Here is a 26,982-nt window from a genome sequence, read left to right on the forward strand (position 1 = left end):
TTGTTTTGTGTTTTTTGTAGGATGTGGAGGGGAAAAGACATTTCAGACTTCATAGTAAGTGACATCATCAGGTGGTATTGGAAGTGGGAAAGACTGAGGGGAATGCTCCCTGCGGCTATGAGTAAAAATATGGCAAAAGTCAAAAGCAGTAGTTCTAGGATCATAGTTTGCACATCTGAAAACTTTGGGGCTGAAAGTAAGCAGCAGTGTGAAATATATTATGTGGTGATTTTTACAGGAGCACACAATGCAACCCTTATCCAAAATACAGCTCCTGCATTTGTTTAGGCTTCCTTTCAAGTCCCTGATGCTACAGGAATTTCATTTCTCACAAGTGAACTTCAGCCTCCTCTGAGCTACAGCTTGGCAGCTGGTTATTTGGGCAAAGCTATATTATGTTGAGCTTTGGGGCAGACATGAAAAGTGCAATAATGTGATGAAATTTCAGGAGGAATTGAGACGGGCTGTATCACAGTGTGGTCTTCTTAGAACAGTAGGGCTAATGCACTTTCAATTGGGCCCTGGTGCGATTCGTCTCTAGGCCCTACTGTCATGTAAATGTCCACTAATAGCACTCCTGCCAAAAGTTCCTGGGTTTCTTTGCTGCTCTTACTGATGAATACCTTGTCTGTGTATAAGCTGATTGGCTGTCCCACCATCTATCTATATCTATGCCAGGCTCTTTTTCAGGCCCTTGCCTCCATGCGTAACTTGGTTAAACACACAGTAAGACAAAAAAACACTGCTCCTGTGACCAGAGCAGACCACAGGCCTTTCTTCTTGTTCTTCTTTGCCCTGGATATAAGGCATGCATCTTCTGTCAGCCCCTGCTCAGTGCTGTGCTAATGGCAGGCAGCCATTAACCTGTTCCTGTCTTGTTTCAGCTTGTGGTATAGGACAGTAGTGCCCAACCTTTTTTTGCCTGGTGGGCCACATTAGCAATGCCAGGTTTGTCCATGGGACAAATCCAGCTGGTGGGTTCAATCTGGTATGCAGGGATAGTGTGGTAGGCACCCAGTCTAGTTGCAGGAAGTAGCTTGGCCCGGATCCGGATGTGCTGGCGGAGGGGTAGGGGTGGGAAGAGCAACCGTATCTAGCTGTGCAAGGGTGGGCCTGGGCCTGAACTGCTTGTACAGCAGTAGTCCGGTCCAGCTGGATCTGACTGCAGAACTTCCCCCCCCCCACACACACCCACCCACACACCCTTATTTCTTAGCCCAGGGGCATTCCTGTGAGCTGGATGCCACAGCTCCACTGGACAGATTTGAGCACCCCCGGTATAAAATGTCTGAAAATCCAGCAGCGTAACTTCTTTAGCAGCCTCTTGGGGCATTTATTTAGTACTGAGAGGGGAAGAATGTGATGCCTCTAGAGTCACAAACACCAGTTTCTGTAGTTCCAAGGGCATTAAGTGTAGGTGGAGGCATAGCCTGACTTTGATTGAAATAACCTGTTTGTCATTTTGGGCTTAAGTCGGCAAAATCAAGTGAGGGCTGCCCTTGTTTCTTCCCTCTCCCAATTTCCTGTGCTCACTGTAGCGTGTGAAGGTGTTGGATTGGTAGGGGGGGAGGAAGGAATTGACTCTGTTCTGATGTAGATGCCAATTTCTGCAAGCTCCACTGAGCACGCAATGCAGAGCTTCTGTTTCTTGGAGGGACCAGGCTGCCAAAAGCCTTAGGAAATTGTGGCAGCTCTGCGAATATAATATTGAGGCTGTACTACCCTTGAACATGTGTACGAAAAGCAATTACCGTTTACGAATTGCTCCATGCGTCAGTATCTTTTTGTTTAGTAGTCTCACTTAAACTGGAACTCTGACCATAACTGATGCTGTTAGCTATGAAAATCAAGTCAACACTGCTTGGTCAGTTGAATTTGTAAGGGTCTGAAACAACAATGGCAGCCTTGTTTAGGTCTTTTATGTGGCTGGAGGTCTGATTGTGGAACAGTGTTTTCTGATTTATTTCACTGAAAGAGAATAATATGAGGAAATGATTCTAACAAACATAATAAAGGTTGCTTTGTTCAGTTATTGAACAACTCATCAATTTATGAGTAGTAAAATGAAATGCTTTCTGTTTTTGTTATCCATTGGCTGAGGACCATAAGTAGGCAGATCAGGTTGAAGAGAGCTTTTTAATTTTTTCTTTGATAGATTGGAGGAGGAATTAATTTTATAATAACTTTTGAACACTTCACATTTTTTCAATATAAAAAGCTAAGTTCAAGAGCCCATCTTGACTATTAAAAGCCTATTTAGAGATGTCTCTCTTATGAATCAGTATTTGTTCAAGGATTTCTAGAGGATCTTCCATACTTAGTTTAAAAATTTGTATGAGTTTATTCTGCTGCCTTCCTTCCTGCTTGTGGCAGAGGATCTCTTGGTCATCTTTCACACTTCTGGAAGCCTAGACCAGGGTGAAAGTAGTACTTCTTTGAAGTAAGATGAAAGCAAGGATAGTGTATCGGGGATTTTGTTTGCTAATTAAAGCCATTTGTTTTGCTTAAAAAGCCTTAGTTGACAAAAATGGGCACTCAAAAACATCTCAGCTGGAGATGTTTTGTTTTTGTTGTTTAACTCCCCAGACTTTCACGTGCATGTCAGAGGGCTGGCTGCTGCCATAGTTCAGAATTAGGCAATAAGTGAATCTACATAACTGCAGTTGTCTGCCCAAAATGCTAACATTGCAAAGGTTGGTCCATCTTTTCCCTTTCTAGCTTTTTCTCCTAAGAAATTTGAACCGTTAGCCCTAGTCTCTTTATTTTCAAATTTTGATTTGTAACCAGAGTATCCCAGTAAGGTGTGATGACTGTCATCTGGGTTCCAGAGTGACTCATTCATATGGCAGTACAGTTCCAACAACAAGACCATGGGACATACTGATGCACACAGTTTAGAACTGTGATTTTCAGTCTTTTTTCATTTGCGGATCCCTTTGAAAATTTAAAATGGAGGTGCAAACCCTTTGAATTGTAAGTGTAGGTATTCACATACTTTTGATTGATCATAGTCATCTTTTGCAAACCCCTTGGACATAGTCTGTGGACCCCCAAGGGTCCGTGGACCACAGTTTGAAAACCACTGCAGCATCAGGCTTCAGTAACTGCATTGCATGTACTCTGTTTTCTCATTGCATTGCATTTACTCCCTTTCTTCTTTCTGAAATTAGTCATAGAGGTCTGTTCAAGTTCACAGCTGGTGCAGAAATACTAGCATGAGTAGGATTCTTCTTCTGGATTGAGATCTGTTGGATTTACCTTTTAGGTTCATACGAAATGGATTTTGGACACGGATGTATTTAATGAGTGGATGAATGAAGAGGATTATGAAGTGGATGAGAATAGGAAGCCAGTGAGTTTTCGGCAGCGAATCTCTATGAAGAATGAAGAGGTATGGGGTGTCCTTGCTGGCGGGTAACTTGTTGATTTAGCGGTGTTAATTATGTTCCTTGCTGCTGTACAAATGAGAATTCTCAAAAATTTAGCTTCTAGTCTTTCAGGAACCAGCGACCAGATCTCATGTACACTTGACACACTTCTAGATCTTGGATAGGTTTGGTGGCTTCCTTTGTCATTGCAGGTCTCTTCTATTCAGAAGATATTGGGTAGAGACTTTCTTTGCTTCCATACACAGTTTAAATTGGGGTTAAACTGATTCAGAATCAGTCCAGGTACTTAATATTGAAATTTCTCTGTGCCTGCGTGTGCTGAGCTTACTAACCTTCATTTGTCCCTCTGGATGTGGGCAGACCTACACATAACCTGGGCTGAAATCATGCTGGCATCAGGACTGGACAGATGTGCAGTTACCTTAGGGCAAGTCTGTGCCTCATTCACTAAGCAATGGGAGAGGAGAGCAAGGAAAAGCCCATTTACCTTTAAATAAACAGCTACCCTGGGTTGGATGCAAGTAGATGCTGCAAACCTTTTAACTGTGGTAACTTCACCCGATCCAATGGAAAACAATTCCCTTCCCCTCCCCCCACTCCTCCCCCACAAAAAAAAAAAAATCAGGCCTAAACTGGTACAAGTCACACCAGTTTAAGTTTCTTCTGTCTGCTATTCCTTCAAACCTGGTGTGATCATGCTATTCCTTCAAACTTGGTGTGATCATGATTAAACTGTTGTAAATGTTACCTCTGTCCAGTGTTGCGAGGAAGACCATGAAAATGCTATTTTCAGAATTAAGATTTCCGGGTTAAATCTGGCAGAAGATGGGACTTGGAGATTAACTGATTTAGAGAGGCATGAGCTTTCATAGCAACAGCCTACTGTGTCAGATGCTTAGGTTAAATCTAACCTTGTGAATGGGCATAGTGCATCAGATGAGTCGAAAGTTGGCATTCAAACCTCGCAAAGGTCCATTTGTCTGTCACATAACCATGCCAGCAGTTACAGGAGAATAGGAACGGTCAGGCACTTCTCATGCTGAGAACTGCAGGTACTCTGAAGCATAACCTAATGGTTGGTGTAATGCTGTTTAAAAGTGAAATGCTTTTAGCTCTTTGGAGGACATATGAGGAGAGGGTGACAGGCTGCTCAATTTCAGTACTGCAGTAATTGGTACTGACTGACAACTTGGCTTCTCTACCAGCCAGTGCGTAGTCCTGAGAGGAGAGACAGAAAAGCAGCAGCAAGCACCAGGAAAAGAAAACATTCGCCTTCCCCTCCTCCCACTCCAGTGGAATCAAGAAAAAAGACTGGAAAAAAAGGGTAAGTGTCTGGGGTCCACAGCTGGGGACTAACTTTGCTCAGCAAGCACCTTCCTCTTCTTCTCCCCAACTTTCAGCTGCTGTGTTAACATAACTCTCTTTTTGCAATAGGTTTACATGAATTTTTAATGCTGCACATTGAATACCCTCATTTGCAGGCTTGGCTTTCTCCTTGGTGAATAAAGGCAAGCCCAGTGCAATCATTACTGAGCCTAATGAGCTCCATCATTGCAATGCTGGTATCATTAGCAGTCAAACTTACGATTTGTGCAACTTTTTCTAATAAGGACCACTGTTCCTCATTGATTTGGTTACAATCCTACAAACCTATGAAGATCTGAACCTGGCTTACATTGTTTTGCATTTCATTTGTAAATGTATTTGAGCTGAACCAATTGAAATGGGATTTAAAACTATTTAATAGTTTGAGGAGTTTGTAACTAATTGGAGGCTTAAATCCATTTACATTTTAATGCAGATTTTTAACACAGGCTAGCACTTGCTGACCTGTAAATGACTTGCCCTCTGTTCTGCCTTGAGCTATAAATAAGTCCTGAAAATCACTTTTCCTCCAAGGAGAAGCTTTGCTATTATATGATTCATGTTTCAGATTTGTGAGGGCTTCCTAAATTTTATTAGACAGGTGGGCCTTTTTTAAGCAAAAGTCTCATGGCACTGGTGATTTAAGGAAATAAGAACCAAGGGTTTGAGCAGTAAAGAAAAGAAGTGATTTTTAGTTGATATTTGTGTTTAAACTTTGGTTGTGGCTTTTTGGTAGACCTGTTTTCATTTCAATGACAAATGAACATTTTGTACAAAAATGGATCAGTTCAAAGCTTGGAAGCCCCCAGCATGTTCTTATGGAGAAACTAGATTGATATCCTAAGACCGATTTTTAAAAAATCCTTTGTTGGTTGCCTCTAGACATTTTTATAAACTATTTTTTGGATTTGGCTCAGCAGGTTACTAATTGCACAATTGAGCAATAACATATGCTGCAAAACTTGGGGCCTTAATTGGAATTGAGAATAGCAGGGAAAAATGGGCTACTAACTTGTCTAATCTCACCAATATTAAGGACATCAACATTGGTGTTTTAACACTTCGTATCTAAAATGTAGTCATCTCCAGGTTGAAATGTAGGTGCTGTTTCAGTAGTAAAAAGAAGCCCTGCTCAAGAAAGGACTTGATGAAAACTACCTCTTTGACTATGCAGGAGATATTTAAATTGTATAGTGTGCAACAGTTTGAGTTGCAGTTTGACCAGGATGCAGGAATTGCGCCATAGTATAGCACGAGACTGTTACTTCTCTTCAAATTTATATTGCTTTCTACAAATCATCAAGACCACCCCTACCACATCTGTTACCTTGAACATACCATCCTGACCCAACCCTGTTAACCTGAGAGCTGGTGGGATTGAAATGCATGGTAGGTACCCCTTCCAGCTATTTATTTGTGTTCATTCTGTTTTAGACAAGCAGGTCTGTATGGGAAAAGGAGAGGTCAGAAAGAAGAGGATGAGCAAGAAGATCTTACCAAGGACATGGAAGACCCAACACCTGTACCCAACATAGAAGAAGTGGTACTTCCCAAAAATGGTATAGTGTTTGCATGCTACTAGTGACACTGGGTTTTTGAATAGTCAGACATTTACTGAACACTGTATACAGTGTTTTCACTGTTTGAGAAGCTACTTCTGCAGTAGCCCACTCTTGTGGGCTATGTGCACATCTGCTACTGTTTCAACAGGGTTTTGAAAGGTGGAAGTGATGAAACTGACCTTTAACTCCTTCTTTCTCTGAAATAAGTTTTATGGAAACTCCAGTGAAGATGAGAGCATGGTAGATTGAATATCTAAGACCTTGCATGTCCCATTATAACTAAGGAAAATTATATATGGTATAGATTTTTCAGAGGGAGCAAGGATCAGTTTCTCTTTTGCTCCTTCCTTCTCTTGGTGGTAGCAGCCTCGCAAATGCAGCCCTCAATCCTCAGACTGGGGATCCTGGTCTGGGGGGTGTGTAGGGGCTTTGCTCTGCTGTTCCAGTCCCCTCCCAGACTAGTCCAGCAACAGGGCCAAGCCCCTGTCTTCCCCAAATTGGGCAGTCCCTGGTCTGGGGAAGAGGTGGGGAACACTGCCTTGCTGCTCCCCGCTCCTCCCAGACCAGATCAGGAGGGGAGTATGCTGACACCTGCAGGATCTTCCTTCTGGGTGGGGCAGGTCTCCTCCAGGGGGGATTGAATGAATGCTTGTTGCTTCTACAGAGAGAAGCAACAAGCATGATTCTCCTGATAGGAATGTAATGCTTGTACATGGCCTCAGTTAATGAGCTAGAGATAAACCCAGTGTGTTCAGTTTCCTAATCTTTTGGTGTAACACTTGAGACCAGTGCTTCTTAATACAGTAAACACTTGGTGAAGAACAAAATAAGCTCAGTACACGTTCCAGGCTGGACAGTGAAGAATTTCTTCACTGTCCGAGCCCCCAAGGTCTGGAATAGTCTCCCACCAGAGGTGGTTCATGCACCTATGTTGAACACTGTCAAGAGAAATTTGGATGCTTATCTTGCTGGGATCCTATGACCCCAGCTGACTTCCTGCCCCTTGGGCAGGGGGCTGGACTCGATGATCTTTCAAGGTCCTTTCCAGCCCTAATGTCTATGAAGTCTACGCTCTGATAACTATCCTTGGGAGCAAAGCATCTGGGACATTTTATGGCAAGTTGCAGATAAGAATTCAGTACTTGGTGATTTTGCGGGGAGTAGGTAGTTGTGTAATTCTCCCCGCTCAAAACAAAGCCTAACCCGAGCACGTATAAGAATGAAATCTGTGGCAGTTCTTCGAAGCCGAGTCTTCCTCTAGACTAATAGATCTTTTGTCCTTTGAAACTGTGCAGATCTGACCTCTCACGAACTGTGAGCATATGGCCAGCAAAGCAAACTGTCATTCTGGTTTGATAGATGTGCAGGATCCAGCGTCATGAATCTAACTGCCATGCTAAGGGATGTCAGTTTGTTTATGCTGTCCAGCATTGAGAAGCTCTGGGGACAACTCTTTTTGGGAACTGTGTAAAGCAGAGGAAGCTGCTTCTCCTTCACACACGCTCTAGTTTATTCTGCATTCTGCTGGTTCTACTTCCAGAACTGGATCTCAGAGCAAGCTAAAGCTACAGTCAGAGAGGAGGCTTTTCTTTTGCACAATTCTGGGCTTTTCCTTCAATTCCTGCCACCGTTCTCCTTTCCTCAACCACCATAAGTTGTTATTGTAATATTTTTCTTAATAAATTCTAGTCAAATCTGAATCTCTCTTGTTATAAATGTAAGTGTAGACTAGCAGTGAATATGGTTGATTGTAAAAATGGGTTGTAGTCTATTATGTAGCATAGGTCACTGTTTCTCAACCAGTGGGATGCAAAGGTCGTGTAGGTGGGACTTTAATGTCCTTCAAAATTTCCAGCTGAACATAAAAATAAACTTCTTGGAAAAAGTGGAGTTTTGTTTTTATAGTGGTGGGACCAAAGTTTTTTGACAAAATGGTTGGTGGGACATAAGGTACAAAAGGTTGAGAACTGCTGGCATGGGTGATTTAAGACAGAAGAATAGTGAACACTGAAGGACAAGAAAGAATTACAGGCACTTCCTTGTTTTTTTTCTCTGAGTAGACAACTGTACATTACTGTTATTGGTATGATACTGGACTAGAGAAACCATTGGTCTGTTTGCAGTTATGTTTCCTGTGGCTGTTTAAAATGGATGTATTTTAATGGTTTAAATCTGAAGTGTAGTAACTCGCTTGTTTTTGCAGTATGAGGCATGGAACATACTGGGCCATGGAATAGTTTTCTTGGCTTCAGTTTGAAAACACTACCCCTGTTTGTCAGCTATATGCTTTAGTGACAACTTGGGGAACCCAGTGTATCAGTGTGGTAACTCCAGGGGATATTCTAGGATTATGGGAGAGACTGGTGGGCTTATAATGTATCTTGACTTGGGGGCACACTGGATTCTCAGTCTGGTTTACCTTTTATAGTGAACCCAAAGAAAGACAGTGAAAACACCCCGGTGAAAGGAGGAACAGTAGCAGACCTAGGTAAAAAAAAAAAAGAACTTATTTTACATTACTTCTGTAATAGACCAGTATTTACAAGGTGCCAGAAAAGATGCTTACAGTTAAGATCATTGTAGCACTACATTTTTTTACTCTGCCTGTTTTGTTTCCATCTGTTGAGTCTCAGCTTCATATTTAACTCCTATCACTCAAATCAGCAACAGGAAAAAAAAAAATTCTTTTGCCTCCCTTGAGGCTGTTTTCTTGCAGACATCCTGTGTGCTCTTAAGTGTGTCAGCCTTTCTCAGGCAAACCCTTTCTTTCTCTCTACTGGGAACCAGAGAAAATCATTGTGGAACATGGCTGGCTAGGCACTAGATTTTAGAGACCTGAACAAGCTGCCTACAGCCTATTATGAAAGGGTGCATCCAGGGCAGTAGGCTAACCAGTAATTAATTATGAATCCCCAAGCATTGAGAGACTGTAATTATCCTTGCCCTGTATTTTTGTTCCTATCCCCTTCTTTCTTTTGTGTGACTCATTATGTCCATAACGACGAGATTAGTTTTTGATGTACAGTCCATGCTCCTTTCTCCCTTCTCACCTCCTGTGCCCCAAATAAACACAATCCTGCCCAGTTAATTAATTGTATCAGAGAAGCGTAGTAATCCAGATGCATTTCCTGGCAGTGTGATTCATGCTGTGCCTCTTACCTTGCAGATGAACAAGATGAAGAGACAGTGGCTGCAGGAGGAAAGGTAACAACTGTTCTGTCAGAAATTGGGTAGGGAATAACCTTCATCTGACCTTCAAGAATTCAAATAGCAATTGTTCTGAAGGGAATGGATGAAAGCATAATTTCAGCAAATTGATTAGAGACACAGACTTGCTGTGCACTCACTGTTCCAAAGTGATTGCCCACATGCACACCTCCCCTCCCTCACTGTCCCCCTTAGTAAGCAAAAGCTGAACTGCAATACTGTCCCCTCTGTGAAAGAGCTAAGCCACCACAGTGCACCTTTCACTTTCCACAGCGTAAGAGTAGGCATAGGACAGTTAACCTTGAAGTAGCTGACAAAGCAGTAAGTCCCCACCCCTTTTAATTTGCTCTCATTTGTTTCCGGCATAAGAATAAAACCATTCCTGGTGAGGGACTTTCTTCTGTCAACATGAAATAATTCCTTATCTAGGAAAAGAAAATTGAATTGGTATAGAAAGGTTACTATGTGTTTATAAAATGTGTGGTCAGCAAATGGGATCTGAGGAGGCAGACAGCCTCAGCAGAGTTTCAGGAGGGAGCACAGAACCTGGGCTGTTCCTTTTGTTGTTTAGACGCAGCTTCTCTGCGTTCCTACTTAGGGCCACCTTCTGGCCCAGACCTGCCTGTCTTAATACACATTAGCCCACCTCTAGACATTTTCATAGGTATCAGAGCAGAGGCCGTGCCTTCCTAACCTAGCCTTCCTCACAATTTGTCCACAATTCACATGGGCGCCCCAGGTAGGAAGCTGTCTGTCTGTCAGCTGCAATACTACAATTTCTTGTGTCAGCCTTCCTGTAATTAGAGCCAAGCACAGAGAGAGAGACAAGCCCCTCTTGAGCAGTGCCCTTTCAGGAATCAGTCTGCAACCTGCTTCTCTCCTGTGCATTGCACATAGCTGCCACAAGGTAATACAGATAGGAAGCAGTGGCTTGGAATAACTCATGTGGCTCTGGGTAACTGAAGGCAACCATGAGGGTCAGGCTTAAAAAGCAGGGCAGGCATGCCCTGTGTCCTGTAGGACTCCTATTCAGAAACATGGTGACTTACATCTTGGCAGTAAATATCCCTTCTCTGAAGGAGCACTGACTGGTCACTGACTTTGAAAACAAGCACAGGGCCAGATTCTCCAAGTTTCATGTGTGTGCTTGAAGGGGTGCTTGTTAGACACAGATTCCATGTAGATCTCTGCATGCTGCTAAGGGATGTTTGCAGTTGCACACCTAACTCTGGGAAATATGACCTGTGACCTCTGTCCTTATGTGATTTCAGCTTTACTGAATTTCAGGTGCATATTTTATTTACATCAGATCAGGTGTGTACTCAGTTGTTGGAAGCACTGAAACCTGTTGTCCCATTTGAAATGGGGAGAGAAAAGAAAATCTCAGTACAGTTGCAGCTTGCTCCTCTCTTCAGTAATCACCTTTGCTAGGAACTTGATTATCCCTGTAATGATCAGATAATTAAACACCTAGGCAGAAAGACATGAACTGAAACAGCCGGATTTAGTTCCAAACTAAATGCCAGTACTAAACTCATAATCCAAGCTGGAGCAGACTTCTGATGAACAGACACCATGTATGTACACAAGGTAAAATGCATGCCAGAAAAGCAGCAGTGCCCTCATGTTCTGCGAGTGTGGGTGTCTACCCTTTAAGTGAGCAACATCCTGGAGATCAGGAACAGTGTGTTTTGTGCAACACTTATACTTTTTTTTTTTTTTATACTAAGCTATTGCCAGAGCAGTTTTTTTTTTCCTGGGCAAATGTACTTCTCTGTGTTGGAGGAAGAAGGAATAGTTTTGGTTTTTAAAGGCCAGTGTTTGATCACTTTAACACATGTTAATGCATTATGCAGCCTGGAGTACAGACACCATGAGCTGTTAGGAGATGAAGGCAGGGAAGCATTGAGTAGTCAGAACTGGATGAGGAAGGGCAGGACTGCCTCTCCCAGATAGGGTTGCATGGGTGCTAAGAGTTAGGCTTAGTTTCTATTCTGTCTTAATCCATGAATTAATTTGCCTGTGAAATCCGGCTGGACGACAGTGTTTTTTCTGCTTGTAGCTGGTTCAGGCACATATCTGTTTAACACCCATTCTCCATATGTGATCAGTCTTTCTTTACTTGGATTATATAGGGAAAAAATCAATCAATTAAAGCTTTAAAAATGTTGAATAACTGCCATTCCTACCTTCCACGTCGCAATATGGGTTCCTAAATACAATATTCTTTAATCCTATTCTATTTTTACAACAGGAGAGGTTTCCTCCAGCAGTCACCTTTTTTTCAACCAATAACCATCAATTTTTCTTAAGCATATTACTGCCAGTATTTTCCCCAACAGTCCCTCAGCACGATATGTCTTCTGGTATCCTTGATTCTTTTACGCCAGCACATGGCATAGAGTCAGCAGTTGAGAGTATACTACTATGACAGCTTTTTGTAGCCAGAGGAAATGCATCTGTGTTTCCTTGCCAGACTTAAGTGCTCCCTGACACAACTGATGAACAAATTGTTCCACCTTGATCCAGTGACTTGCAAATCCAAATAAAGATGAAACCCTGAAGCAGCTCATGTTCTTTCCCCTCTGTCCAGACCTGGAGGTTTATGGATGACTGTTTCCACTTCCAAAACCCTCATCCAGGAAGTCTGAGAGAGGAGAGGACCACACTTTATCAGGGCTGTCCAACTGGTGGTCTGTGGGTTGCGTGTGTCCCAGGAGGGACTTTTGTCCAAGTGCCATTTCTCTCTTGCTGCTGCCCACCAGGCTTTTCCCCCCCCATCCAGCATCTGCTTCCTGCCCCACTCCTTGAGGATAGAGTAGGGCAGCCCACAGGACCCATGGGTTGTAGTGCAGCAAAGGGCTGGGCGAGAAAGCATGAAGTACCAGTGTTGCACAAATGCCAATTGTATGTCTTGGTTTAGGTCAGACATGAAGGGCCCCATTGTTCAGTGCTCCTAATTCCTAGCTAGAATTAAAAAATATATATTCTGAAGAATTGGACTTTTCTGTAACATTCTTCCCTAGAGTCTGGGACATCTGCTTTCACAGTAGATTCAGACCCTTGGAGCCCTTGTTGATTGGTGGTTTGTTTGGGTTTTTTTGTGACCAGTCACTCAAGTATACTTGTTTGCATAAGAACATGAGAAGTGCCATGCTGGGTCAGACCAGCAGTCCTTCTAGCCCAGTATTCTGTCTCTGACAGTGGCAGAAATGGATGCTATAGACAGAAAGAGAGCATTGAGCTAGGTATCTCTAGAGTGATCTATCCCCTATTCAACAGTTCCCTATTCACGTAGTCTACACCCAAGCCAAAGAGTGTTAGCTTTTTTTAGTCTGTCCTGGTCTGGAAACAGCTCCAAGCCCCTGATCATTTTGGTTTGCCTTTACATGGGTTGTTGATGCCTTATCGTCTGCAAGAAGACCACATCATAGAGTGTAGTATTTTCCAAGACAACTCTTTAAAGATGGAAATGCGGCTGAAGATTGTAGGTTTTATTTTAACTGGAAAAGTCTTGTGCAGCCATTGGCTTTTGCCTCTCCTTATCATCAAGTGAAACCTGGAAAAAAATCAGCCTTACCCTGCCTTGGCATCAGCAAACTTCAGCTCTGCTGCCTTGCTAGTGGTTTCCCTTCTCAGCCCCCCTTGCACTTTAACACCATCAGCATGAGGGAGAAATCAATGCTGCTGGGAGTTCAAGCACAGATTGTCATCTGTATCTCTAAGCTTGTACCCTCTCTGAGCAGTCCTCCAGGTCTGCTTCAGGCATCTTTCTGATGACCCAGCATGGAAGAGGAGGCAGGCACAGGCCATTCGTGCATCTTATGATGCCTGCACTGTCCCTGGCATTGTACCATTTAGAGCTGTTCTCGGCACTGGGACCCTTCATTTCCTCTACTGTCAACTTGTCCCTTAGCGTGAGACGCTGTGGGACAGAAGCTGTTCAGGGTACTGGCTAAGCTATTTGTAGGTCAATATCTGGGCCTCTCTTGAAGTACATGTAATATTCTTCCAAGCACCATTACTTCCAGTCTTGCCTCTCCTGTGAACTGTGCTGACTTAGTACCCTCGTTACAACTGTATCTGCATCAAACAAGGTCTCCAGTTCTCATCCTGGGTATAGAAAAGTTCTCTTTTTCTCACCCCTAGTGTCCAGCCTAGGTATCACAGTGGGAGCCAGAGCGGGAATATGTAGAAGAGCACTCTGAATTTTTGACAGGATTGGTGGGTGCATCTACACGAGATGCTAAATGCTCATTAGACTAATTGTACTTCACATTAGCCCATCATGCAAAAAGTGTGCTAAGGCACAGTAGACTAAGCATCACACAAAAAACCAGTTCACCTGCACTAATGCGCAGTAGCATGGATTATGGTGCATTAAGTTAGTACTTGTTATTACCGGTATACTAAACTTAATGCACTGTAATTATGGCACATTAATGAACGTGTAGATGCGCCCAGTGTGTGCTAAAATAAGAGTGAATTATTTTGCTTCTGGGTAGGTGCTAATTCATGTTCTTTGGATGCATTTCTCTTCCTGGGGCTGTTCTGCCCCTTCTCTCTTCTGCCCACCATCTCCAGACTCCTCAGAGAGTTCAGACAGGATTTGAGCCATATCATGGTAGCTCCAGCTTGGGTGCAGTAGTTTTGGTACTCTGAGCTGATGAGCCTCTCAACTGACCACGCTAGTGCATCTTTCTCTGACATGTCCCCAGACCAGTGTCACACATTGCACTGGAACCTGACTTTGTTCACTTGACATTCTGGATGCTGGCTAGATGGCCTGTCTGGAGATGGATGTCCTCATCAGGGTGTAGGATGCTCACTTGCAAAACAGTCTCGTTTCCTGGTCTCAGGGCAGCCTACTACCTCCTACTGCCATTCTCTTTTAATTCCAGCCATCCTGGACCCATCTGCCTGTGCTTGAGAGAAGTTCTCTCTTTTTGGATGTATTAAAGTGCCCTTAGCAGCTCTTTCCACAAATAACCTGCTTTTTCAGAGTCCCACTGTGTTGGTTAAGGTAGTGGAATTATGGGGACTTGGCAGAGCTTCCTGGGCTGTTGGAGGGTTGTCTGACCATTTTGAAGTTTAAGGAGGGCATGGGACAGCCGCAGCCTATCTTACCTCCTTGTTAAGGTAAAAGGCTTGTTGGCAGGGAACGCAACAGTGCGATTGTGGCTTGCTCACTTGTTGCTGTTCAGACACGTTGCGTCTCCATCAGTGTTTAGTTGAATGCATGAGCAGTTCAGCCAGAACTGGAAAGTAAACTCACTGCCAGGCACTAGTGCCCTGATGCATGCTGACCCTGCTACCTGCCTTCAGGTACCACTGACAGCACAGCAGGTTTACTCTGTAGCCTCAGTCTCTCGTTCTTCTTTTTCTGTGAACATTTTCCCCCAACCAACCTGTGTGTTCACTACACATGTCAGGATAGTACCGTAAATATCAGCTGCAAAGCCTACTTTCTAGTGATGTTAGATTATGCTTCCTACATCGTCAGGTCCAGGGAGAACTGATCCTGTGAAAACTAAGGGACCATGAACAGTATGGAAAGTGCTGCTGTGAATTTAGATCAACTTGTTCATTAAGGCTTTTCCAGTTGATCAAGGAAACAATCAGTTAAGTTATTCTTCTGATAATGGCAAAACCATTGTTTTAGACTAACATAACCATGTGGTAGTTCAGTATCACTTTACTTGCTTGCTTCCCACTTTTAATTGATATATTTTTACTGTTTCTCTTTCCTGTGATGCAGGAAGATGAAGATCCTAATAAAGGTGATCAGAGCCGATCGATTGATCCAGGTGAAGACAATGTCACCGAGCAGACAAATCACATCATTATTCCAAGCTATGCATCCTGGTTTGACTACAATTGGTAAGATGGGAACTTAAGGGCTGGGAGGGGATCCAGAAATACAGTGCTCGTTTGTTTGCCTTCTCTTATAGGATCTGGATTGCAGTTCTGCTCACATTGCAAACTAATTTGATTTCTGCTTGGGTCTAGCCATATTGGACATAATTTCAAAGCACTTCTTAATACAATTAGATGCTCTTTGTGTTGAAGGAGGCTTTCAACAGTGGTTGTAGTTTAGGATTGCGAGGAACCAGCTTGCACAATGGTCTCTTCCACATGCCAGGTCTCAGGAATTCTGGCTTAGGATATGGACATACAAACAGCATCCCACAGGACAATGGAAGAGGGGCTTTACTGCTTGTCACCTGCTCTTCAGCAGTCATGTGCAGGTTCCCTGCCCTGCAGTAAGGGGAAGCTCATCCACAGAGCCAAGTGACAGTAAATTAACTGCCATGTGCATCCAAGCAGTTACTGCAGAGCAGCTGATTCAGGGTAAAGCCCAGGTCCCTTTTACCCTTTGGCAAATTTGTTTCTGCAACTGTAACCTTGGATTCATTGTCACAAACTGTTTTTTTCACAGTTCTTCCTCTTGCCCCAACCTCACCTCACTTCCCCCTGCCTTCACCTCTGTCTTGGCTGCTTTTATATTTTGGAAGTTTAGATGGTTTACCATCATGAATTCCTAATACTGGCTCTGAGTGTAGAATCGTGGAAAAGTAGGGCTGGAAGGGACCTTCATAGGCTATCAAGTTTATTATTAGTTTATTATCACTGAATAACTCTGAGAACCAAACTGGGACACTTGTGTGTTTAGGAAGTGCTTATATGTTATCACTAGAAGAAAGGAAACGAGTGGCTTGATCTGCAGTAGATTGTCACTGTTCTCTGAAGACCCAGTCTTTAACATAATCACTTTCCCAAAAAGCATCCTTTTTGAAACCCAGAGACATTTGCCTAAAAAGGTCATTGCTTGCCCCTGTTCACTGCCTCGGGGTAAGATGCTCATATTGTGCCTGTAGTTGTAGGCACAAGCAGCTTGACTCTCTATTTTCATTACCCACTCTTGACATTTTGTTTCCAGATGTCTAATAGGGGTGTGCGAAGCAGGCCGTGTTCAATTCAGATATGGATTCAGACTCAATTAGGGACAGTGATTTGATTTGTTGATTTGGATCACTGTCCCTGATTCGATTGGCCAGATCTGTATCTGAAGATTCAATGCTGATTCAGAGAATCAGTATTTGGACATAGACACAGCTTTAAACATTTTTTCTACATACCTTGAGGTACCAGCATGGCTTGTGATCACTGAGATGCTGGGGTGGATATAGTGTCCCAACAGGAGTGGGAGGGGGGCCCACACATGCTCAGCAGCAGACCTGGAAGTGGACCAGAAGCACTTCTGGTCTGCTTCTGGGTCTGCAGGGGTCCCCCCTCTATTTCCCCAACTTGGCAATCAGCCATGGGGGGACCCTGGGTGCCCCCCCGACCCAGGAGGTACCAGTCACCAAGCCAGAAAGGTTGCGGAGGGGTCCCCCATGTGCTCCCCGGTGAACCCAGAAGTGGACTGGAAGTGCTTCTGGTCCGCTTCCAGGTCCACTGCCAAGTGCACTAGGGAGCACCCTCCACTCTCCTGTGGGACACTCCATGCTCCCCAGCATCGCAGCATTCATGAGCTGCCTGCTACCTAGAGGTATGTAGAAGAAATATTTAAAGCTGTTTCTGTCCAAATTTTTCCAAATCTGTCCGTATCAATTTGGAGAGTTCAGATTCGATTCGGAGAGATTAAAGGATCTCCTGATTCAATTCGGATTCAAAGATTTGGCCAACGAATCGGGCCAAATCTCTTGCTAATCGAATCGGAAACCAAAGCTTTGCACAGCTGTAATGTCTAATACTTGTTCAGATTATGGAAAAAGTGACCTTATTTAGCAGGTAGCTTTGTTTTCCTTATAGGTCATATTTTAGGTTTTTTGAAGGATGGATGGATGGATGATTTCATCGTTGGGGCATTGAACCCACTCTGTCAAACTGTGTGACCAAGCAGGTTCCTTTGAGTAGGTCTGCAGTGAGCAGGTTGTCCTCAAGCCCGTGTCTACCCATTTGTCCAGGCTATACATTCCTGTACTTCACCCCTGGCAGCATTCACCATGAGCCTTGAAGCTTTGCTGAGCTTCCAATTATGAATCTCCACTGCCATTGCCCCCTAATCTACTCTTTCCATAGGATGTGCTCGAGAAATAAGAAGTGCAGTATTGGATGGTTTCATGAATGTTGGTTACGGGGGACAGTGTAGACGAGGAATGGGCAACTCCCACGACTTAGGCTGGTAGAGGATTACCTCAAGGTTGTTGTTGTTTTTTGTTTGTTTGTGCAAACATATTCTTAATTTTTTGTGTGTCTCAGTTTCCTGTTTGTAAAATGAGGATAAATTAGTACTGTCCGATTTCAGAGGGGGATTGAGGAGAAATAGCTGCATACGTAAAAGCCCTGTTTTCTGGCATGAGTGAGGAATGGTGGGGGGTGCTGATAATCTAAGAATGCTGATTACCTGAGGCACAGGGATTTCTGGCCAGTTAGTAAAATGCTGGATGACAGGGCTTTTACTGTATTAAGAACCCGTGAGACATTTTGTATAACAGTACCACCCAGAGGCCTCCTTTGGGAACAGAGGCCCGGTAGACTGAGGCTCCTCAGCAAACCCTGCTAATTCAGGCAGGTTGCTCCCTGGTAAGAGGATTCCAGATCAGTCTGTTTATAGTAGCAAGAGTAATAATCCTAATGGTGTTTTGTAGGGCACTAAATCAGTTTGTCCAATCTGTGGTTTTGTTTTTTTTTTTTGTGCAGTTGGGCCCACACTGTTCATCATCGTCATCAGCGATTTGGACGAGGGGTTAAAAAGCACCTTGTTCAAAATCGCAGACGACACTAAGATGTGAGGGGAAGTGGGCACGTTAGAAGGAAGAAATAGGCTGCAATCAGACCTAGACAGGTTACAGGGGTAGGCGGATGAGAACAGGATGGGATTCAACACCAACAAGTGCAGGGTGCTGCACCTGGGGAGGAAGAACCAGCATCATACCTACAGGCTGGGGAACTCCCTTCTCATCAGTGCAGAGGCAGAAAAGGATCTTGGAGTCGTCATTGATGCCAAGATGAACATGGCCCGGCAGTGTGGGTACACGGTCAGGAAGGCCAAGCGCACCTTGTCGTGCATCCACAGATGCATCTCGAGCAGGTCCAAGGAGGTGATACACTGGTCAGGCCGCAGCTGGAGTACTGTGTCCAGTTCTGGGTGCCGCACTTCAGGAAGGATGTGGACAACGTGGAGAGGGTCCAGAGGAGGCCACTGGCATGATCAGGGGGCAGCAGGGCAGGCCCTACAAGGAGAGGAGCCTCCACAAGAGAAGGCTGAGAGGGGATCTAGTGGCATGATACAAACTAGTCCAAGGGGACCAGCAAGCATTGGGGGAGTCCCTGTTCCCCCAAGCCCAACCAGGAGTGACTAGAAATAACGGTCACAAGCTGGCAGAGGGGAGATTCAGACTAGATATCAAGAGGCACTACTTCACGGTCAGGGCGGCTAGGATCTGGAACCAACTTCCAGGCAAAGTGGTGCTGGCTCCTACCCTGGGGGGCTTTAAGAGGAGGCTGGATGTACACCTCGCCGGGGTCGTGTGACCCCAGTACTCTTTCCTGCCATGGCAGGGGGTCGGACTTGATGATCTGCTCAGGTCCCTTCCGACCCGACCAACTATGAAACTATGGTTTTTAGAAGCTATATGCCATTTCCAAAGATGCATGCCCATAGCTCACTAGATCACTTGAGTCTACCACGGCATTTAACAAACGAGCTTTAGCACATCCATGGCAAGGGAGGTCTGGTATCTGTAAGGTAACAAGCCAATGTTCGTTTGATTTGGGTTTTTGTATGCTGCTCTTTCCAGCCGAGGCTCTGGGCAGCTTACAGTAAGGGGACAGAATAACTTAAAACAAGAGAATGAAGAAGAGAACCAAACAACTTAAAAGGGAACTGGAGTATTAGCATAAAAAAAGCCTTCTCACCAATACCCCAGCCCAGCTTTGTTTGCAGAATGACTGCCCAAATAAGAAGGGCTTGCAGCACTTCTGAAAGATGTCCAAGCCGGGTCTCTGGTGGCCTCCAGAGCTGAGGAGTGATGGCTGAGACCGATCTCTGTGCATTTTCACCTCATGCACTTGGTGCATTAATGGTCCTTCCATGAAGTTGCCCTTGGTCAACCTTGGGGATCGACATGGGGCACAAGGAAGAATGCAGTCTCTTAGTTATATTGGCTGCCACACATGTGAAACTATCCCTTGGCCAGATTTCACTCAGTAGTATCACTCCATGATAATCCTACGCTGCCAGTGCACTGGGACATATTCCACCAACTAATAGATTTGCTCCCCTCAAGATGCCCAGTATGGCCCACCCTTTCAAAATCCTTTGACTCTTTCTTACCAACTCAATGACATGAAGAATGGTCAACGCAGTCAATCAGTCGGCACATCATCTCTGACCCTACAGTCAGTCGACCAGGATTTAACTGGCCACAGGATTGTAAGGCACTTCTCAACGTAACTGTCCTGGAATGGAGAGGTACGTGTTTTCGAACTGGACACTGTGCCGCTGACTTCTACCAATGGGGCCTTCGCAATGACAACAAATACCTGTTTGGACAAGTTAAACTATGTCCCACATTGTTGAATCATGCCCATTTACAATGCTACCTGGTGGTCTTCAGCCTCTTCACACTGGTGATGACATCTTAAAATGGCTGAAACAGCATGCTAAATAAATACTCAGTAGTGCCACTGCTGGTGTACTACTGAGGCACTGCCTTGGTTTATTGAAAGTTGGGAATGAAGTGATTGATACAACTTTACCTAAGTGAATTGTGCTTTTTGACACTGAAACCTGACCTAATAGGTGTATTGCAAAGAATTCTGTGCTCTGAACCTCGAGTCTTGACCAGATGCAGTTCTGGAGTGCATTGTATTCTAGAAATGACCTTTTCAGGGGCTAAAATTTTGCTGATAATTTATTTCAGCGGTTTTTACTCTTTGTTCTTGATGTTCACTTCAAAGTAGGATTTGATTTTTATCACATTTGTGCATGTTTGATGCATAAGGTGGACAGTGCTATTTGTTCTTTCAGATTCCCTTTCGCTTGTTGTTTGCTGTATATCTTGTTTCAAAATAGGGTATAAGATCTTCATAGCAAGAGCAGCCTTCTTTGTACAGCACCCCAGTGATAAAAAAACAAACCCTATCCTGAATTGGACTGTTGTATGCCTCTGTCAAAGTCCCACATGACCTTCTTATCAACAAATTGGAAACTTGGGCTAGATGAAAGTATTACAAGGTGGACAGACAACTGGCTCAGTAGCCGCAAGGCAAGGGTAACTAGAAATGTATCCATGGCTGGAGGTTTTGAGTGGAGTCCCACAGGCTTCTGTCCGGATACTGTGCTGTCCTGGAATGGAGAGTTACGTGGGCAGACTTGCAGGCGATAGGAAACTGGGAAGGATTGCAGACACACTGGAGGACAGAAGGGCAATTCAGAAGGACCTCGACAAATTGGAAAGCTGAGCTATATAATATAGAGCCAAACAGGATAAAGTTTAATACCGACAAATGCAAGATGCAGCACCTTGGGAAGAATAATTAAAAACACAAATTAGGTGGGTGACAACTGGCTGCATGGCAGTGCTGTGCAAAGGCTGTAGGAGTCTTGGGACTTCAGACTCGATACGAGTCTGCAGTGTGACACAGCTGCGCAGAAAGGAAGAATGCAGTTTTGGGTTCATAGAATCATAGAAGTAGGGTTGAAGGAATCTTATAGATCTTCAAGTCTGACCTCCTGCCTGAGCAGGAGAAAAAACTGGGCTCAAATGATCCCAGCCAGGTAGGCATCAAGCCTCTTCTTAAAGCCCCCCAGGGGTAAGAGCCAGCACCACTTCCCTTGGAAGTTGGTTCCAGCTCCTAGCTGCCCTGACAGTGAAGTCGTTCTTGTGGATGTCTAATCTAAACCTCCTCTCCAGCAACTTGTGGCCGTTATTCCTTGTTATGCCAGGAGGCGGTAGGGGAAACAGTGTCTCCCCCACACCCTTCTGGTCCCTGCTAGTGAGTTTACAGACAGTCACCAGGTCCCCCCTCAGCCTTCTCTTGTGAAGGCTGAACAGGTTCAGGTCCCGCAGTCTCTCATTGTAGGGTCTGCCCTGTAGCCCCCGGATCATACGGGTGGCCTCCTCTGGACCCTTTCAATGTTGTCCACATCCCTCCTGAAGCGTGGCGCCCAGAACTGGACTCAGTCCTCCAGCTGCAGCCTGACCAGTGTTGCACAGAGGGGGAGAATCACCTCCTTGGCCCTACTTGAGATGCACCTGTGGATGCAAGACAAGGTGCGGTTAGCCCTGCCAACCGTGACCTCGCATGGTTGGCCCATGTTCATCTTGGAGTCAGTAATGACTCCCAAGATCCCTTTCTGTCTCTGCGCACTCAAGAAGGGAGTTTCCCATCTTATAAGTGTGCTGCTGGTTACTACTGCCCACGTGCAGCACCCTGCACTTGTCAGTATTGAAGCGCATCCTGTTTTTGCTAGCCTACCCCTGCAACCTATCCAGGTCTTGCTGCAGTTTTTCCCTCCCTACTAGTGTGCTGATCTCAAATTTGGTATCATCAGCAAATTTTAAACAGGTTGCTTTTCACCCCGTTGTCCAAATTGCTGATAAAGAGATTGAACAGTGCAGGCCCAAGGACCGAGCCCTGGGTTGTATCAATTGAAGCATTGGGTACAAGACATGGGTGGTAATAGTGCCTCTTTATTTAGCCCTGGTTGGGCCTCATCAAGAGTATGGTGTGCAGTTTTGAGCTTCACCTTTTAAAAGGGACCTGGAGAAGGCAGAGAGAGTCAAGAGGCAGGTGACAGATGATCAGCAGTGTGGAAGGCAGCTCATATGAGGGTCGGTTGAAGGAAATGGGCATGTTCAGCTTGTGGAAAAGATGGTTAAGAGGCAATTTGATAGCAGTCTTCAAATACTTGAAGGTTCCATAAAGAAGAGGGGAAAACACCTTTTTTGTCTTGCTGGAAATGGACCTGTGGCTTGAAGTTGCCAACAAGTAGGTTTAGATTGGATCTCAGGAAAAACTTCACTATTAAACCAGCACAGCAGTGGACTAGATGTCCAGGGAATCTCCTTCACTGGTGCTGTCCAAGGAAGAGTCAGGCAAGCAAGAATTGGTGGTGGATGATGTGGACGCTGCTGTGCCTGGAGTGTGCTCTGTAAAGAGCAGCAGTCGGCTTGCTGGGACATAATGTGAAAAGGTCTGTCACCAAACGCAGAACGCTGCTCAGCAGCAGGAGGATGAACTGGTGCTCCCCAACTGGCATGGCTATGAAAGAAGATTAAAGGAGCTGGGATAGGTTTATGTAAAGGATGCAGAAGGAGGACTGGCTGCCTACTCAGAGGGTCCAGTGTGGGGAGTTAAGCTTTCTGTCCCCAGGTTGTAGGGCAGGGCGAATGTTGCTTGGTTTTTCCCAGTCTTCTGGGCTTTGCTTTTTGCCATGTGAGGCTGGGAAGGATTTTTTTTTCCTTTCCTCTTGCTGCCGGTGTCTGGGTTTTTCTTTCTTTCTCAGATGCATCATGTTGGCTGCAGTGCAGGCTGGGAACTGTGACTGGGTTGTGCCTGGACTAACACCTGGAGGTTTCCCCCTCCACTCAGGGTCAGACTGATTGCCACATTTGGGATCAGGAAGGAATTTTACCCCATGCTCAGATTGGTATTATGGACTGGGGGGAAGGTTGCCTTTCTCTTGCATTGGGGTGCGGCCCTCTTCCTTGGATCACTCAAGTGCATTTTAAAAGGTCTTGCAACAGCTGGACACTGATCTCTCGTGTCCTTTGGCTTTACATGTGGCAGGTTCGGGTGCTCCAGTGTTTTGAGCAGTACGCCTTGTAGTTGCGCAACAGGCTTGATTTTTTTGTAGTTTTAAGAATAGATTAGATAAGGACTAGCATGGGATAGCTTGGATATAGGGGATGATTCCAGCCTCAAATAGGGGGTTGAACTAGATCTCTGAAGCTCCCTCCCAGCCCTACTTTCCTGTGATCCTGCTTTAATATAAATTGTACGAATTTTGACTTCAGACAGGTGAGATGAATTCTCTTTCTTTAAAAGGGATAGTTTTGTTGCAACAAAGAAAACCTAGATATTTTTCTTCCTATAGTCAGAGGACCCTCATAACTGTCCCTAGTTTTTGAACTCCAGAAAAGATTTGCCTTTCTTTAAGCTTTTCAGTTTATGGAGGGACCCTCACATTATTCCAAACTAATGTTTTGCAAAATGGGGGTGACTTTTTTTTATTTTTCATTATTGTCTGAAACTGAAATGCTATTTTATAGATCAATTGTTGGTAAAGGTGTCTGTCTAAAATGCTGTATGTTCTTTGCTGCTTATTGCACATACCCCAGAAATGGAGTTGTATATTGAAGCAAAGGAAAATGAGTTGAGTAGAGCTCCATAGAAATTGTGGCTGACTTTTTTCTTTTATGTAAGAAGATTTTTCTTGTTTCGCTTTGCATTTCAGACCCTAGCAGATGATCATTTTTCACATTCTATCTTATGACATAAGGGCTGTACAAAAGACTTGTCCTGCTTTTTCTTGTGAGAACTTTGTAGATGAAACTGCCCTAAAATAATACTACTTTTGTGATCAAATTTCTTTGTATCTCGTCAAATAAAATAAATAGGAAAGGTAGAGACTCTTTCAGCTGTTTTGTTCCCCTTCTCCTTCAAATAAATCTCAGAAATGTCTTTAGTTACTACTGTTTTTTTCACTTGTAGCTGCATAGATGGAGAATATTGCAGTCTTCATTCTTCACTTAAAAACCCCCCAAAAAACAAATGATTTTAAAAATCAGGCTTTCAATTGGATTTTTTCTCCCATACTTGTTACAAGTAAATACGAGATAGCTGTGACTGAAATCTGGATTTTTTTAAGCTAGTTTGCTATGTGTGTTTGAGAGCATTTTATTAATAGTCAAATTTGCTGTTTCCATTGTAGTCGGTTACTTCTTTATCTTTAGCTCGTGTTCCTGTCACACAGCAGCAGAAGAAAACATTTGAAAGAAATGAGATCTTAATATTCCCTCAAAAGGCCAAAGGTTTTTCATTCATTTGTTTAAATCGATTGAGGCAGAGATGTTTGAGTAAGGAATGTAAATTTTAAGCATCTACTTGACTCTCAAAGTGTCAAGCACCTAGTAGGTCTTATTGATCCATTGAAGAGTTGCGAAGTTGTTGAAGCAATGATTAATAAATCTTTGCATGTGAACTGTAAAAACTCATTTCTCTTGTGGCCATTGGACTTCTGCTCAATGTTCACACTAACTGCTCAAGTAAATGCTCTTACTTTTACTTTAGTGTTCAGAGGTTAAATACCCTCTTTCTTCCTTTGCTGAAAATCCAGTTAAAGGAGCATCGAGCAGGTATTTTCTTGCTCATGTCAAGTGACCAAATCTTTGTAGCACCTCAAGACTACCCTGGTTATGGGTTTAAACAGCTACACTAACTTAAGTGGTAGCACTGCATGTGCACATTTTGTGGGCAGGGGAAGGTTAATTCAGGTGTTGCACAGTTGAATTTTGTATGTGCTTATCAATAACTTTGTTCCTCTTCACATTTCTTCCAGCATTCATGTAATCGAGCGCCGTGCTCTTCCAGAGTTCTTCAATGGGAAAAACAAATCCAAGACTCCAGAAATGTAAGTATAATGTATGTTGAGGTGTGCACCTGCTTCCTAGGAAAGCTAAAACCTTTAATTCGAGAGGCGCCATTGTCTGTTTGTCTTGACACAATTGCAGGGTTGAAAGAGATACTGTTTGCTGATGCATTAGGGCAGGGGCAGGCAGAGTCTGGCCCATGGGCCAGATCTGGCTGGCAGTGTACTCCATTTCCCAGTAGCCTCTGCCCATGTGGCTGGAGCCAGTTTCCATGGAGACCCCAGCAAAAGCTGCACTGTGATAGCATGGGGCCAGGGTTTCTGTGGAGAGGGCAGGGAGCTGCTCCAGGGCCAGGTTAGGATCTTGCAGTGGTGACAGAGCCAGGGCAGAACTGTGATGTGCAGCCTGCATGCTCTGGGCAGGGGTGTGCAGGCAGTGGGTTGTAGCTCGGCCCCAGCTCCGGACCATGCTGATACTGCTGCAAGATCCCAACCCAGCCCCAGAGCAGCTCCCCACCCTGCCAGCACTGCTGGGGCTGGTCTCCACAGAAACCCCGCCCCTGCACTATCACAGTGCAGCTGCTGCCAGGGTCTCCATGGAAACTGGCCCCAGCCACACAGGCAGGAGCTGGAGTCCGACTACCAGCAGCATCTGCCATTTTGCTCAACGCCCAGTAGGGCGTTAAGAGGTATTCCTGTCCTGACTATTGTCCAGGTTCTACATGAAGCATGTCTGTTTGTATAAGTACCTTGATGATACTATAGGTGCTGGAAAAGCTGTACTTAACTAGCGATAGGAAGCAGTAGGTGTCAGGAAAAATGCAACTGATTTTATTGCAGATCTGGTTCAGTATACATTTTATACAAAGTATAAGGGTTTCTAAAGGTGTTTTCTTGAGTTAAAACATGCCTTGTGACACATGAACATGACTAGCTAATAGGTCTTTTCTTACAGGTATTAACCACTTTGGTTTAAACATAATAAGGACTCAGATCTAACTGTGTTGATTTTACAGTAAGGTTTGTACAAGTGCTGGATCCAAATCTCATTTTAATAGATGTACAAACAGAACAGAAGGAAGGTCTTGACAATGGTAACTATGGTCCTTGAGAGAGGAGGTAGAAGGGAGAAGCAGGGGGAGGAAAAGATTAAGACCTCTTATAGTCGTGTTCAGCTTATGCTAAAGCCAGAAATAAATGAGGTTTCAGAAAGACGGGCCAACACTTTTTGCTATAGTACCCTCTTGAAATGTATCAAGCTGCTGTGTACATCAGCTTAACGTTTACACTCAGTTCAAGATATAACAAGACATCTTATGATAGTAGATCATTAGTCTTTCAAGAATCTCCTGATCAAGTCCTAGAATATCCTTTAGCAGGGAGTACCTCTTTCCTTGTCATCTGTTTAAGAGAATATTCCTGTTCAGAGTAAAATGAATTACTTTGATCATATGAGCTATCAACTAGTCACACAGAACTACCTTACCTTGAACATACAATGGAGACTCAAAATAAATGTTGTTCTAAAGATGAGCAGGTTGTTGTTAGCAGTTTAGATCAAGAACAGCATTTACCTTTCAGTATTTGCCTTTATTGCGTGTGGCAGGTGTGTTGGCATAGATGAAGGGTGGCCATCTGGCAGCATGTGTGCACAAGTGGTGTGGACAGCCTGTGTGTGGTGCCTGGCACCAGAGCAGGGAGCAGAAAGTGGAGCAGCAAATTGAGCAAGGGAAGAAGATTCAAGTGGCACATGGGGAATGTGTCTCCAAGGAGGATTATTCTGCACTGGTCCGGTCCTGCAGGGAGCAAACCAGGAAAGCCAAGGCTGCAACTGAACTCCAACTAGCTTCGAGCA

At 44.3% G+C, this 26,982-nt stretch overlaps 1 protein-coding gene across 1 annotated transcript in view; it reads left to right on the forward strand.

The window, feature by feature from the left end:
- Window positions 1–26,982, forward strand: part of SMARCC1 (SWI/SNF related, matrix associated, actin dependent regulator of chromatin subfamily c member 1) — a gene marked incomplete at its 5' end in the record, with an annotated part of 134,336 nt that overhangs the window by 37,762 nt on the left and 69,592 nt on the right. Inside the window, 7 exons of the mRNA XM_019536695.1 lie at window positions 3,266–3,391; window positions 4,595–4,713; window positions 6,189–6,313; window positions 8,745–8,804; window positions 9,483–9,520; window positions 15,282–15,403; window positions 25,098–25,169. Of these exons, the coding sequence (XP_019392240.1) occupies window positions 3,266–3,391; window positions 4,595–4,713; window positions 6,189–6,313; window positions 8,745–8,804; window positions 9,483–9,520; window positions 15,282–15,403; window positions 25,098–25,169 (662 nt within the window). The remainder of the gene's footprint in view (window positions 1–3,265; window positions 3,392–4,594; window positions 4,714–6,188; window positions 6,314–8,744; window positions 8,805–9,482; window positions 9,521–15,281; window positions 15,404–25,097; window positions 25,170–26,982) is intronic.

This window comes from Crocodylus porosus, unplaced genomic scaffold (genome assembly GCF_001723895.1).
Source record: "Crocodylus porosus isolate Cpor-Errol unplaced genomic scaffold, CroPor_comp1, whole genome shotgun sequence".
In the NCBI taxonomy this organism is placed as follows: domain Eukaryota; kingdom Metazoa; phylum Chordata; order Crocodylia; family Crocodylidae; genus Crocodylus; species Crocodylus porosus.